The sequence below is a fragment of the Astyanax mexicanus genome, chromosome 7 (genome assembly GCF_023375975.1).
Source record: "Astyanax mexicanus isolate ESR-SI-001 chromosome 7, AstMex3_surface, whole genome shotgun sequence".
NCBI classification, from domain to species: Eukaryota; Metazoa; Chordata; class Actinopteri; order Characiformes; family Acestrorhamphidae; genus Astyanax; species Astyanax mexicanus.
In genome coordinates this window covers 30,224,873-30,241,144 of record NC_064414.1, presented here as the reverse complement: position 1 = coordinate 30,241,144, position 16,272 = coordinate 30,224,873, and the positions used below count along the sequence as shown (strand labels likewise).

Below are 16,272 nucleotides of genomic sequence, written 5' to 3'. Positions count from 1 at the left end.
AACACAAATCTTGAATGGTTTAGATTGACAAACACTTAATGTTTGTAGAAATCAAATTGTAAAAAAAAACAAATCTAGAACTCAGAGATATCTTTAACAGTGAAAGTAAGAGCATTTCCACACACCGACTGTGAAGTAAACTCAAGAGTTTGGGACTTAACAGCTGTGTAGCCTTAAGAAATCCACTTATTAGTAAGGATTTGCTAGGGAGCATAAAGATATCTGGAGCAATGGAGCTATCTTGAGTGCAGATGTACCCTGTTCCAGAGTGATGGGCGCATCAGGGTAAGAAGAGAGGTGGCAGAAGTGATCCATCCATCATGCCTAGTGCCTACCATACAAGTTTGTACATTTAGCAGTGATATGATTTGGGGTTGATGCAGTTGGTTCAATCTAGGTTCAGCAAAGTAATGTGCCTATAAGTAATGTTCTATGTTACTAATGTGTGATGTGTGAATATTTAAATGAAATAAGATGATGTAAGAAAACATTATGCATGTGTTTTGCACTTTAATTTTTCAAATGTACATAATTTACTTAGCGCTCCAATAGTAGAAATGACTGACATGTAACATACCACTTTCTTTCATCATCTACTCTTCTATAGATTTAAGTATAGGGTCATCCTCCCCACACAAGAGTGCAGGTGATCCATCACAGAGCCCACAGGTCCAGAAACATCAACCTTCACATTCAAGGACTCAGTCAGGTAAATCTAAACATGGCAGAGGTGTGGATCAGGTAACCATACCCGCACATTCCATTACAACATTACAAAACTTCCAGCATGTCTAGTTCAGGTCTACTCTCTGCAAAAGTCATTAAAGAAAACACTCAGTAAAGTACACAGTACACATCCATTTAAAAAGCTTGCCATTCTGGGTATTTCTCCAGTGTAATTCCTCTAATTTTTCCCTTTTATTTATGACCAGACTCAGTTATTGTTTTTGGGGATGAATTGCCAAAGAAGCAGGGACCTGGTAGATGGAGTTTCCGTCTGGGGAGCAAGAAAGACAAAACAGGAGCCCAAACATCCAAACAGGAGCAGCTGGAGGTGCTCACAGAGAATTGGGCCCCAACAGAGGAGATGAAACCAGAGGTTACAGAAGAAGCAGTGGAGGTCCCAATATCATACACACTGCCTGAGATTCCTGTAGCACCTTTGTCAGGTAATTATGCTAAAGAGCTGAACAGTTTCATGTCTAGAATCTTGATTTTTTGGGGGGGGTTTTCTATCTTATAAGTAGTGCTGGACGATATGGCCAAAATTTATATCACGATATATTCCATAATTTCGGTCGATACGATATAATTTCGATATCGACATAAATATTTTGAAGGCCTAAGAAAAACTTAAGTCTTTAAAGCCTCCTTTCAAAGAAAACTATATAATACTTTAGAAATAAAAAATGGTCAAAATAAACCAATTATCACTTTTAATCACTTATAGCAAAATAAAAACATGACATCTCTGTTAAACACAAGCCTATAACCTATATACAGTACAAGCCAAAGGTTTGGACACACCTTCTTATTCAATGCGTCATGAAATGAAAGAGTCATTAAAATAAAGAAAACGCATTGAATAAGAAGGAATGTCCAAACTTTTGGCCTGTACTGTACATATTACCAATATAAATAACATTACATTTACAACAGAGGCAAAGCTTCTTATAACAAAAGTGCTTCAACCAGGATAAGGAAAAAAAGCCTTTATATACATAAAAGGAACATGATATCACAGTCAAATAAGCAAACCTATAGGCTTTTATACCTATAAATAACTTAGATATAACATAAACTACAAAAGTGTTTCAGCCAGAATAAAGATTTAGGAGATTCTAAAAGGAGATTTTAGATGCTGACCGGAGCGCGGCCGAGTTTCAGCGCGAGAGATTTTCAGCGCGAGAGATTTTAAACGAGAGTTTCAGCGCGAGAGCTTTTAGATGCTGACCGGAGCGCGGCCGAGTTTCAGCGCGAGAGATTTTCAGCGGGAGAGATTTTAGATGCTGACCGGAGCGCGGCCGAGCTTCAGCGCGAGATATTTCAGCGCGAGAGCTTTTAGATGCTGACCGGAGCGCGGCCGAGTTTCAGCGCGAGAGATTTTAGATGCTGACCGGACCGCGGCCGAGCCTCAGCGCGAGAGATTTCAGCGCGAGAGGTTTTAGATGCTGACCGGAGCGCGGCCGAGTTTTAGCGCGAGAGATTTTCAGCGCGAGAGATTCTAGATGCTGACCGGAGCGCGGCCGAGCTTCAGCGCGAGTATCAGCGCGAGAGCTTTTAGATGCTGACCGGAGCGCGGCCGAGTTTCAGCGCGAGAGATTTTCAGCGCGAGAGATTTTCAGCGTGAGAGATTTTAGATGCTGACCGGAGCGCGGCCGAATTTCAGCGCGAGAGATTTTAGATGCTGACCGGAGCGCGGCCGAGTTTCAGCGCGAGAGATTTTCAGCGCGAGAGATTTTAGGGGCCGAACGGAGCGCAGCTGAGCCGTGTTTCTGTAAATAATACATATCGATATGACACAAAAATGATATCACCGTTATTGAAACATTTCTTATCGCGATAAATACCGTTATCGAATTATTGTCCAGGCCTACTTATAAGTAAAGAAAGAATTTTCTGTTTTAACACTCAAACCTCAATGAAATAGTTGCACACTGAAGAAATTAATCAACAGGAATACAATTTGGTGGGTAGTCGATTTTTCTTGGTGGAGACCCACAAATTTGTTTGTGGAGCCAAATCAACTTTTCTTGTCACACATCCAGAAAGATTGGCGTCATGTTGTGGGATGCAATTTCGAAGAATGCTAGATTACCTTTGGTCCTTGTTATGGGCACATTGACAGCCAATGTTACATTAATGAGGTCTTTAAACCAGTGGTCCTACTTTTTCCAAACGCACAGTAATGTGTGCTATTCCAACCTGACATTGCTCATCTACATATTGCTCAAGAGCTTGCCTTGAAGACACAGATACTGTGCCATGGTCAGCCATATTGCCAGACCTATTACCCAAATAAAAATAAAAAACACTTCACCCTTACAGAAAAATAAAAGGAACGGTGCAAATATTAAAGCTGCATGGGAAAGATTATTGGAGGACACCAGTAGGAACCTCTATGGAACCGCTATAGGAACCACTTAATGCCGAGATGTTTGGCATTTGCGTTACACATGCTTTACACAGTACTTCTGTATGTTTAGTTCAGTAAATAAGAGTAGCCCATGTCAGTCTAATTTTTTAATCATTTATTATATCCATTCATTATACCCCTTATAACCTTTATGTTCCTTCTAAAAAGCATTGCAATCTGACACTTCCTTCTGTGTGTAACTATTTTTGCAGCCATTTCTTTGACAATGTGTGTATTTAGCCAGAGTTCTGAAGGAGTTGGCTTTCAGGTTTTTGGGAGGTTGCAGTCTTAGTGGTCTACATTAATCTGATATCAGCTTTCTGGCCAAATTAGCTATTTGAAGTCTCTCTAGAGAAAGAAAGGGATCCAGTGCCCAGTGTTGATCATACTTACTGCTTTGTCTTGTTTTGTTTTTCTTGATCATCTCCATGTTTAGTAATGCAGATTAACAAGCTGATTGAGATGGAGGTCTTGGAAGAGGCTTATCTGAACCTTCTGTCTCTGCGGAAGGAGTTTCAGCATGAGCGGACAGCTCTAGGTGAGGAGGACTCTCCAGTGGAACTGGCCCATAAGGAGAAAGACTTGAGTCTGCTCTACAACTCACTGAGGACCAAGCTAAACGCCATTGTCCGGCAATCCTGTGCCCTGCCCTCCCGCAACAAGGAGCTGCTGGTGCATGTGGCCTGCATCATCCAAGAAGAGGAGAAAAGAGAAGGAGATCTGGGGGGGATGAGTGGATGGAGGGATGCATGGAGGGATGCAGTAAAGGAAGGCTTGAAAGACACTGTCAAGGGGGTCCATTTGAATAGCCATGAAGAAAGTGCTTCCTGGTTGGCAGTGCACTTAGGGCTCCTCGGGAAAGCCGTGGTGGAAGACTTAGAGAAAGTGAAGACAGAGCTTGTTAACTCTTATCCACTGAGCTTTAATGTGTTTGAAACCTACACATTATGTTGTCATGAGGTTGTAGGAGAACACCTGAAGAGGCTTCTGGAAAAAGTGACAGAGATGAGGGACTACCATGCTCTTCTGGATTTTATTATTCACCGCTACACAAGGTGAGGAGCTGGATTATCTTCAGTGAGGTTCGTTTTTGAGTCATTTGAGTGATATCATCCAATCAGACGCACCAAGACAGGTCAATGCATTTCTAGCATTTTGTGTAATTTGCAATTTGTAAAATAAATTGAATAGAGAAGATGTACTGTCCAGTAATACATTTATAACAGTAACAATTAGTATAGAACTAATGGGTTTTGTCTTGATGGGAACAGGCAAGCATACAACTAGTGCATCAATGTCATCTGTGTATACAGAACAAGCTTTCTGTTTTCTGTAAATATGAATCCCTCTGACGTAGATTGGACTTAAGTTACATGGTGTAATTGATAATTTGATAATTAATGTATTTACATGTATCATTTACCCCATAATTACTAGTGCCTAACAACAAACAAGTTTATTTGTTAACCTCTTCACTGAAATCTCAGTAAACACTCCTTTATTAACACATGACTGTATCTGTTTTGACAACACTTCTTTAAAAAGGACAATTGCTGACATTAAAGGTGGAAGATCATTTCAGACCTTTTTCAAAAAGGACAAAGAGCTTAGCTTAAAATACCACAAATACTACAGCGCTACGCTAATCTTTATGGACAGTCTCAAGTAACTCGCTAGCTTTCAGAGGGTCAGGTTTCCAGAGGGACAGGTTTTCTTGCCAGCAAAATGAGCACAAGTACAGTGAAGCTCTTGTAGGCAGAGTTTGAATTCTTGGCCACGACTACACACATAAAAACTACTTTCCAATGAATTAATTGGTTGATTTTTTTCACTATAATACAAATTAGAGTTGCACAAGGTGTAAAAGCTGTTGTAGTGTCATATTCAGTATCAGAGCAATTTTTAAGGTAATATTAATTCATTCCATTGTGTTAACCCATAAGAGCCTAGAATGATTTAAAGATAGATAAGATACTGATTTAAGATAGATACTGATTTAAAAATGATATATAAATAATAATTCAAAACTGAATTAAATACATTTAGTGAGCGGCTCATTCATGTTATTTTTTATCATAGGAACATGACTGTAAATATTTTAAGGTTAAAATCCTGATTTAATGTGACACAACAATTTCATAGCATGTACTTTGACATTTTGTTCAAGAAATCAGGTCAGAACTAGTTATATGGAATTGAAAACATTTAATTGAAGAATGGTTGGAATAGACCCATAGAAACCAAAATAAATTTTACAAAAATGAGCTAGTTCTGTCCTGTAATGATATCCTGTAATTCAGGATGTTCAGTATGTGTAACTTAGGAACCTTATTAGTTAAATTGAATAACAAAGTGCTGTAGGAATCTTTACACAGCTTTTAAAGGGTATGTGACATATATGTCACCATGGACTGTTTTTGGGTTAATTGACAGAGTAAAAAAGATTCAGGTTTGGGCAGTGCAACCTTGTTGAGGAAAGCAGACACTATTCACTGTTATGGCATCTGACAGTATATGTTTACATTCTGGATGCCCCCACACCCAGTGTGTAGAGGTGAATTGTCATTACCCCATACTAGACTACCTTACCTTTATAACTAACATAGGCTTTATGCATATTAGGCCCAGCATTCACCATCAATTCATTCGTGGATGATTGATGCATTACGAAATATCAATAGCTCATGGTGGTGCACGAGCATCCTCACTAATTATTGTTTATGTTTCCAACACACCTGATTCAACTAATCAGATTATTATATATATATCAAGCCCTGTCAGAATTGCAGAAAGTGTGTTGAAGCAGGAATCCACAAAAACTTTAAGCCCTAGTGGGACAGCTACTGGGGCTACTGTATGGGCTTTACCCATGTTGCAATCTGCAAATTATTGATTATTGTTTCTTGTAAATGCAGTATGCCTACTGAAACATGTCGCAAAACTTAAGACTAAGGAAATAACAGGAGAGAATGTAGTGTACTACAGAGTCTACATGGCACCCCTTAAACCCTAGGCTTAAAATTTAGCTGTTATTACTAATACTGAAACTATTGTGAATTGTGGAGTTTCACAGGGTTCAATTCTAGGGCCTATTAAACTCTAAAGAACTGAAGTGTAAGATTACATACAGGTTAAACCAGGTTAAACCAGGTTAAACACTAAACAAAAGATTTTAGATGTAAATCATTAATATTTTTGTGCACGCATTACATTTTTTAGATGTTTTGTGTGTACCACAGTTTGTGTACCACAAGCTCATAACATTTAGTATTTTGTCTCCTTTTTTCAAACAGTGAAAAGATTATGGGTAGCATTTCCTTGCAACCAGAACTAAAGGAAGAGCAGAGAACCCTGAAACTGGATGAGGATTTTATGAACAAGATAAAGACTGGATACTGCACTCGTGTACAGGTGAAATGCAAGCACAGACAGATTGCTTTTTTTTTAAGTGATATGATGAATCTCAAGGACAAATAAACGTAATTCTGTTGAAAACAGGTAGAGATGAGGTCATCCCTGGACAAGGTTATTGAACTGGAACATGAGGAAATGTGGAAAGACAGCAATGAACCAGAGATTGACGAGGACCTTTATAACTCTCACATCCACATGGACATCTGGACGGTAAGCACTGCTCAGCTGCTCACTTCCATTAACATGATAATTGTAGTTAAAGCTTTCATTAAACAGGCAGAATGGGAACCCCGTGGTTTCCCTTTTGTCCATGCAAAGCTTTGCTTTTCCAGTTGGGGGCAATATTGTTCTATATTGGATACAGTGGAGTACACTGAAGGCCTGCTGTGTGTTTTCATGTCATCCTCTTTTCTTTTTTGTGCAGAATATAAAGGGAAAAGCTCAGGCAACCAGGCGGCTTGATATGAAACTGGAGCAGAATGTTGTGCGCTGTTGTCTTGAGGAGCTGAAACAGTTTCCAAAACGGTAATTATTTTCGCTCTGGCTAAATTCAAATGGTCTTGAACAACCTGTTCCATATGTTCCTTTTATTTTCACTTTCTTTTCTCGGCTAACATCAAACTGAAGCAGAGTTTTCCTGGAACAAGTTCAGCATCCCCACTAAAACTGCACCATATGAGCAAAGGGACTGCTTTTGCAAAACCAAAACAAAAAACCTAGGAGATTCAGAGTGCATACCAGTGGGTTAAACATGAGTTTGCTGTTGTCAGATTGCAGACCACAGCAATGTTGACATGTTATAAAGTCCATGTTACAAAATCATGAGATTTCCTCAACCCCCTAGAGTCTGCACAGTATCTAAAATCATTCTCTCCCTTTCCACAGCTTTGAGTCAGCCTTTGTGCAGTGGAGCAGTGCTCTGACAGATTCCTCCCTATGGGCCGTGTATCACATCACTTACATCAACAGCTTCAGTGCACTGAAGTAGGTACTTTACCACACAATGAAACCCCCAGCAGGTGAAGCAATTTAAAACATGTTAATGTTGCAATACTGGTCATTTCCCTTTGAGTTCATTGAGTTCACTTTAAGAGCTAACAAAAGGGGCTGATGTTCTAGGGATGTTCTAATTCAATAATATATCAACAGTCTTAAAAACAGAAGTACCAAAACAGAAGCGATGTCCCAATACTATCCAAGATTGGTCGCAACTGATGTATCCATCGTGGCCTGTGGTTACCCACAATTCACTGCATTTCAATGTTAAAGGAAGAAAGTAAAAGAGCACCACAATGTTACCACATGACATTCATGCCTGCCATCACCACAAACCCTTGTTAGATTGTTTCATATGTGTGACCAGCAGGCTACTAAAAACGCAACTGATACTCGTTTAAGGTGGAACGGAATATTAGAATTTGTGGACAACTACTCAGCTTCTTAATGCAACAGTTTAGCTAAGCTCAGAGCCTTGCAAACTTCAAATCAAAAAAAAAAGTTCAAATCAGTTTAGAATGTCTCAGTATGTAAAATATTTATAAAAAAATAAAGTCATTTTAGCAGTGTTTAGTAGTGTAAACTACTGAAACGTCTTACCTAAGTTGTAGGGCTTGAATCAGATCAGTAACTGGAATGGCTTGGGGGACAAAAAAACTTTAACAGGACATCACTAGCAGACATATATTTTCAGAACAAAACAATACAAGCTCCCCTAAAGATAGTTGCGATAAACGTGTCAAGACAATATAGAAGTGTCCGCAAATATATATTAAAAAAAAGTGTGATTGCAAATGGTTTACTATAGAAGGTAAATAGTAATAAAATAGGTTGGGGTAAAGGTTAATTTGACAAAACTTTGCTGGCTACCTATAGCTTGTAGGTATAGGTACGTAATTTCCATTACGTGGGACATAGCAAATTCCCGTACCTTAAATAGGTCATTCAGAATTTCAGTTTAAATTGGGTTCACCACTTTCACATGTTTTTACCATGCTAAGTCACATGCTTTCATTGAAACAGCATCAATTCTAAACTGTCTGCACTGCTGCCAGTTGGGAAAGTCCCCTGAAGACACAGCCTTAAAGATTCACCACAAAAATAAACCTTGACATGCTTTCATATAAACCAGTTTAGAGTTCATTGCAATGCTGTAGCAAGTGCTTTCGATTTAAGCTATGCTATTTTAATTTATGTTTCACAGAAAATCATTTTCAGAAGCCTGAAGACATTAACTTATTATTAATGTCCAGGTATGGATAGGGTTGCAACGGTATGAGATTTTCACGGTATGATAACCGTCTCGGAAAATACCGCGGTATCACGGTTATCACGGTATCACAGTTTGTTACATATATTGTTATTTTTTTGTTCAATTAACTATTGATTGTAGAAACTACACCATCAGGTGAAGGAAACCATGTTTTTCCACTACTCTTAAGGGCATTAAGAGTGTATATATATAAAAAAAGTTGGTATATAACCAGATACTGCAGAAAGAGGGGATTTATTTCTGACATGATCCTCACTTTAAGTAGTGAAGGCTTAAAGTGAACGCATGTAAATGAACGGCGTCTTTCACATCCAGTCCGGCCAGGACCTTTACACGGACACGTGAATCCATCGTAGCACGCACTTCACGCCTGTACCTGCGTGCCCAAATTTCGCATAACTCAGCGCTTTTGCGGGCGCTTACCACATGGGTTATGCACGACTACAAAGAGGTTTTATTTATGTTCAGATTAAAATTATAAACTGAACACATACTTTGCGCTGCACAGCGGGGTGGTCTTCTCGGAGATGGGAGAACAGGTTTGATGTATTTCCTCCTTTAGCTGTGACTTTACGGCCACATTGATTACAAGCTTGTTGATTACAAGATTACAAGTCTGTTTTCGGACTGTTTGAATGAGCGAAATATGATCAGAATTATGTAAATTAACACTAACATGGAAGCATAGAACTATTATTTAATTAAAATTATTTTTAAGAACAGCTAAACACAGTGCGGAGAAGTTCACGTGCGAGAGAGAGAGAGAGAGAGAGATTTGCGTGTTCTGATGTGAGGTACTCACAGGTAAAGGTTCTCTTTTATCTCCTCGTGCTCATTTTAGTCCAATTCATAATTCTGCAGTTTCTCAGTGTTTTCTGTCGTATTTTGCGGCTATCGCGAGCGCTTACAACTAACACCGCGGGCCGCGAGGTGCAGCCGTGCTGCCGCTGTTATGCCGAATCCGACTCCCTGCTCAATCCGACTCCCGCTTCGCGGACAGAATCGGCACAACACCCCCCGCTGTAGAACTGCGGGAGTGAAAACAGCGCTTATAATTAAGTTAGTTAAGTTTCAGTTTTCGTTATTTGGTTCGTTTTCATTAACAATAATAATTGGTTACTTAGCATTAACATAGTGATTATCACACCAGAGCTTTATTTAAAAATAAAATATAGAATTAAAAAACAGATGCCTACATCTCAGACTATTTTCTAGAGCCCGACCCGGCCCGAGGAATGTGGTGGGAAATCTCGGCCCGAACGGACCCGATTTCGGGTCGGACCTCGGGTCAGGTCTGGTTCGGGCAGAGAATCTAAGCTCTAGTCTGATGCACTTTCTGCTGTTCTCACCGCTGTGTGCTGAGCAGCTGAAGCGGAGCAGAGTTGCGCATGCGCGGGTGAGTTTCTCCGCTGGCTTGCGTTTTACCGGTAATAAGCAAACACACACGGTATGATAACCGTGCATTTTAATACCACGGTATACCGTGAAACCGGTTACCGCTGCAACCCTAGGTATGGATTTCATAATTAAACAGAAACATGCTAAAATTTTAAGTATATACAGCTCTGGATAAAATTAAAAGACCACTTCAGTTTCTGAATCAGTTTCTCTGATTTTGCTGTTTACAGCGATATGTTTGAGTAAAATTAACCTTGTTGTTTTATTCTATAAACTTTGGACATTTTTCCGAAATTCCAAATAAAAATATTTTCATTAAGAGCATTTATTTGCAGAAAAAGAAAAATGTCTGAAATAATATAAAAGATGCAGAGCTTTCAGACCTCAAATAATACAAAGAAAACAAGTTCATATTCATAAAGTTTTAAGAGTTCAGAAATCAATATATGGTAGAATAACCACAGTTTTCATGCATCTTGGCATGTTCTCCTCCACCAGTCTTACACACTGCTTTCAAGGTTGATGGCTTGTGATCATATATCTTCCTCTTGATTATATTCAAGAGATTTATTTTTGTAAAATCAAAGAAACTCAGAATTTTTAAGTGTTGTCTTATTTTTTTTGAGAGCTGTATATCTTTTGTAATCCTCTAAATATACTATTAAATATTTGTGATTATTTTATTTTATTTTATTCTAAAAACATTATTGAACAAAACACTAGTTTTAATATATTAAATCACTGTATTTAATTATAAATAAATCACTGTACTTAATTATACTCAGCCATAGTGCTGTGCGATATGACGATAAATATTGTTTCTACAGTAATTTCATCAGTTATTCATAAAAAGTTGGAAAAAAGTAAGCAATGATATTATTTTGTCATATTTTTCGAAGAATGACTGAAAACATACTTAAATGTGGTATATCATGATATATATTGTTATCGTTATATAAAAAATTCTGTATTGTGATATATGATTTTTCCCATATCGCCCAACACTACTCAGCCATATAGCTTATGTCCTTAAACAGTTCTGTGATATTTATTACACACTAAGAATTACTTTTCTAAAATACATATAAAAACATGCAAAGTGCCGGAATTGTCCCGAAGCTATACAAGTAAGGAGAAAAACAGAAACTACCAGTGATGTTGTGGAGTTTAAGAGTTTAAGTATGATATAATGCACTTCTCTGACTCTTGCATGTAGTTTGTTTTGAACATTTTCTGACACTACATTTGTAGTCAAGTATTCCTACCCATCATAAGTTTCAGGTTGACTGTCTTATTCTGTAAAATTAGTTTAACAGGTCTGACTGGTTGCTATGTTATTATGTGTGGTTATGTAACTGTTTTTTAATACACACCTGTGCTTCATTGATTTAAAGGTGGCTTTGCTTATACAGGTGACACTGTCAGTGAGTAAATGACAGTGGATTGAGGTAAAGTGTTAATGATTTAGGATGTTTATAATATAACATGTACAAACACCATTGTGTACCAAAGAGGCCAAATATATTTGACATTTCTCTAATAAAGCTATTAACACATAATTTTAATAAAAAAAAAAACAGTTTTAGTAAAATTTGTATGTATATGTGTGTGTTGTCGCTTAGAGAGCACATGGAGGGCTACAGGGACACCTGCCCGCAGCAGATGGAACAGCTGGGCAAGGAGGTGGATGGACTGGTTCACCGTCTGAGTCAGACTCTGCTGGAACGATTCCAAACTGATGCAAAGGTGCGCTTAAAACCTGACCTTATTGATGTGATTAAGAGATTTATTTATGGGCTGTTTCACAGAAAGGGATAAAGCTTAGTGTTACACAGCATTTAGAATGGAGATTTTCTATTGAAAATAAAATATCAATAAAATCTATGAAAAGGCTTAATCCCTGTCCAGGTGACCCACAATTATTATGTTATCTTAATGATTAAAACAACATAACAGGATATAGGATTCACTTAATCAGATGAGGTCAAGCTATCATATTTTATGCCCATAACTTCTCATTTTTGGGCAATATATCTATTCAATTTAAATTGTTATTAGTTCATTTAAGAATGCCAATGTGATTTAATCTATTTTATAACATGAGCACTGTAGTTTTGATTTACCTTAAAAATAAGTTGGTTGTACTAATGATAGACACAGTATAATAAATGGGAAACTTAATGTATTGTATTTTTCGAACTATAAGGCTCACTGAAAATCCTTTAATTTTCCCAAAAATCATCAGTGCGCCATATAATCCAGTGAGCCTTTGTATGAATTCTGAGTAGGGTCTGGCCGTAAATCTCACCTTTGACGCTTAACTCTTCTACTCAAATGAAGTACAGAATATAAGGGAGTTAACGCTGCCAACCACGGCTGGCTAGCACTGTTAACTGGGGCTGACTTGTGCTGCTAACCACGGCTGGCTAGCACTGCTAACCACGGGTGGCTAGCACTGCTAACCACGGCTGGCTAGCACTGCTAACCACGGCTGGCTAGCACTGCTAACCACGGCTGGCTAGCACTGTTAATTGGGGCTGACTAGTGCTGCTAACCACGGCTGGCTAGCACTGTTTACTAGGGCTGACTTGTGCTGCTAACCACGGCTGGCTAGCACTGCTAACCACGGCTGGCCAGCACTGCTAACCACGGCTGGCTAGCACTGCTAACCACGGCTGACTAGCACTGTTAACTGGGGCTGACTAGTGCTGCTAACCACGGCTGGCTAGCACTGTTAACTGCGGCTGGCTAGTGCTGCTAACTGGGGCTGGCTAGCACTGCTAACTGGGGCTGGCTAGCACTAGCAAGCACTGGCTAGTACTGCAAATTTAAACTAAAGGTAATCAATTCAGTTAAATATTGATTGCAATTTTGATTTTCAAAATCATTGGGGTAATGTACAGAAGCAAAACAACAAAATATTTGCGTCACTCTCCAAATACTATTCCTGTGGACTGGATTAAAGGGAAGTCAGGCTGTTGACATGACATGACACCAAAATATTTGTTTTATAAATATTTAAAAAATATATATAACAGTCTTTTTTAATGGAATGCAGAGTTTCAGTGCTTGTAAACCATTAAACATATTGTACAGCATTATGACATATTTAACTACTGCTAACCACGGCTGGCTAGCACTTTTAATTGGGGCTGACTATTGCACCTCCCCCCAGCTTTCCCATTAGACGTAGACATAGCGACACCCTTGCTGATTGTTGTAGATATGAGTGTGGATCACATTCCAAACTTATAGTCACTCAATTTGAGCGGTGAAAGAATGCTGACCTCCTAATGTTTTTTGCAGCCCTTTCTGAGGAGGATGTTAACAAGGAAGTGGCTCTCGACTGACGAAGACTTCCAGCAACTTACTACCAGGATCGAAAATCTGTCTAAACAGTGCAAACACATGAGTTCCCAACATGCAGAGGTGAGAAAGCCTACTTAAAGTCAGGTCCAATCAGGTGTTATTTTAGTTTTGTCCCTTTAAGCATTAATGAATCTGAAATTAAACATATTAGTTTCCACAAGCTCAAAAGTAATTTGATATTTAACTAATATTCTGTGATACATACAGAAAATGACCTCAGAATTTCATTATTTCATAACAAGTTATTTAATTATTTAATAACAAATTAAGGAGATAAAAGGTCTAGAATCTTTTACTGCTGTTTCTACGAACACTAAACCTAGGGTCCAAAGAGGTGGTGATACAAATGAAGGATGCCATAATTAGATTGGAAAACAAAACCTTCACTTATAAAATCTCAGTGGTTCTTTAATTTGAAAATGTGGAGGAAAGCTCTAAGGTGCTTTGTGGAACCTTCAAGAATATTTTTTTAGAAGAAAATAGTTTTCTGAAGGTTCCTTAAAGCAAGTTTCAACATGAAGAACCTCCAAAAGTTCACAGTGCGCAGAAAGTTAGGGATTGGTCAAATCAACAATTTGGTACATTTTGAAAAGGAAGGGATGCACTTGCACTTGAGAAAGAAAACCCTGTTCACAACATGTAGTCAAGTGCAGAAGATGCAGACGTTTAATACACAATTAAAAGATGCCTTCTGGCAAAGATCAACAGCTTCTGTCCAATTACTTCTGAGCTTGTGAAAATGTAGACTATGTAAAAACTCTGACATTCTTAAATAGTTAATGCATTTTCCTCTTAAATTTAAACTAAAGGTAATCAATTCAGTTAAATATTGATTGCATTTTCAATTTTCAAAATTATTGGGGTAATGTACAGAAGCAAAACAACAAAATATTTGAGTCACTCTCCAAATACTATTCATGTGGACTGGATTAAAGGGAAGTCAGGCTGCTAAGACATGACACCAAAATATTTGTTTTATAAATATTTAAAAATATATATATATAACAGTCTCTTTTAATAGAATGCGAGTTTCAGTGCTTGAAAACCATTAAAAATATTGTACAGCACTATGACATATTTAACTACAAAGAATGAACCTACAAAAAACTAAAGTTAGTTATCTGATCTCTTTCCATGGCAAAATATGTGGCAAAAAATATATAAAAGATATAAAAGGAAGTTTTAAGAATATATATATAAGTATATATATGTGTGGATTTATTGTGTGGACTTAACAGATAAATGTGAAAATGTCTAGTCATCTATTTGTTATAAAATAGTGGCCTGAAGTTATAATATTTAATTTTATTTTTTATTTTTTTATTTATACAAAGGATGCATGTGTTTTTAGTGTTATCTGCATTGTTTTTGCTTCTCAGTTTTTTCATTCTAGTAACATCTTTAGTAACATCTTTCCGTGTCTTTCACATGTTAATTTACAGGCTCTTGTAAGTGAGGTGCAATACTTTGTGGTGAAGGAGTATGTGTCTCAGTTGATGAAGAATAACTACTCATGCAAAAACAGGAAGAATGAAAAGGCTGCCTCGAAAATGAGCGAGCAGTGGGGTGAACTCAGAGAGCTTTTTCAGGAAATGGTACACCGACCTTCTGCATGCTTTCTTTTTGTTTCTCACAGCCTGCAATCTATGGGGTTAATTCAAACTGCACATAGGTTATGATGCTTCAGCAGATTTAAGAACATTAAGCCCAGATAAAACAATGAGGGGACTTTACCTGTAACAAACAACTTTAGACACAACACCTCTTTTAGATTGTATCTTGTTAAATCATCACATAAAAGGGCAAAGCATTGTTCTTTATTTATTTTACCTTTATTCATGAATTATAAATTAACTTACTACAATAACAATGGGAATTTCTCTCAAAAGGATAAATGGTTGATTTATTCATTGGAAAGCTTTAGTTATGACCGAACACTGGTTATAGGAGATTGTGATCACAGCCCATGGACCAGTATAGTTACAAATCAACAACTACACATTTTGTTGCAATTCTGTCAAGTGACAATTACATGCATAAATTTACCCATTATCCTAGTTATCCTGATATGGTATAAAAAAAGTTAAATCCTACATTAAACTATCAGCAATAATCATAACCACAGTAGTTTTTTAAGATGATATGATCTAGCTTAATCATTCCACATCTACCACCAGTATAATGTGCTGTCTTTCATTTGAACCAATTAAATGCCAATTAAGTATCTAGCACTGGTGGCACTTTTTTCTGTGTCCTACTTAGTAAACTGACACAGTCCTTTTAAATCACAAAAGTAGTTAGTTGGAGAGATTGTTTTAGGTTACTTCAAAAACATCATAGTTTCTAACTTATAGAAGAAATCAAGAACAAACCTTGGTGGTTCCTTTAACGTTAGGAAATTGCACAAATTTGAATTTTAACTTCTAAACTATACAACTTATGTGTTTAAAACTAACTTCTGTTAGAAAAAATATTTGAGTTGGAGCTTGTTTGACCTTGCTCTACCAAGTTCAGACTCTCACTCATTATGTTTTGACTTGCGTGAGCTTGGTGATCCCCTCTAAAAATCCCCAGAAATGTGACTGTTTCATTTTTTATCCAAGTAAACACGTGAAAGTTAAAAGCAGAAGTGTAGAGAATGATGCAAAGTTATCTTTGCTCTTTAAATCATTTCACAAAACACTGT

At 37.6% G+C, this 16,272-nt stretch overlaps 2 protein-coding genes across 3 annotated transcripts in view; one reads left to right on the top strand and one right to left on the bottom strand.

Annotated features, from left to right (window-relative positions):
- Positions 1–16,272, bottom strand: part of LOC103023885 (exocyst complex component 3-like protein 4) — a 71,469-nt gene that overhangs the window by 40,009 nt on the left and 15,188 nt on the right. The gene's annotated exons all lie outside the window — the stretch shown is intronic.
- The window catches only part of LOC103024407 (exocyst complex component 3-like protein 4), a 40,419-nt gene that overhangs the window by 20,690 nt on the left and 3,457 nt on the right, over positions 1–16,272 (top strand). Inside the window, exons 4-13 of the mRNA XM_049481609.1 lie at positions 608–709; positions 933–1,169; positions 3,573–4,191; positions 6,430–6,547; positions 6,635–6,760; positions 6,975–7,075; positions 7,436–7,534; positions 11,840–11,963; positions 13,524–13,646; positions 15,029–15,181. Coding sequence (XP_049337566.1) covers positions 608–709; positions 933–1,169; positions 3,573–4,191; positions 6,430–6,547; positions 6,635–6,760; positions 6,975–7,075; positions 7,436–7,534; positions 11,840–11,963; positions 13,524–13,646; positions 15,029–15,181 — 1,802 coding nt within the window. The remainder of the gene's footprint in view (positions 1–607; positions 710–932; positions 1,170–3,572; positions 4,192–6,429; positions 6,548–6,634; positions 6,761–6,974; positions 7,076–7,435; positions 7,535–11,839; positions 11,964–13,523; positions 13,647–15,028; positions 15,182–16,272) is intronic.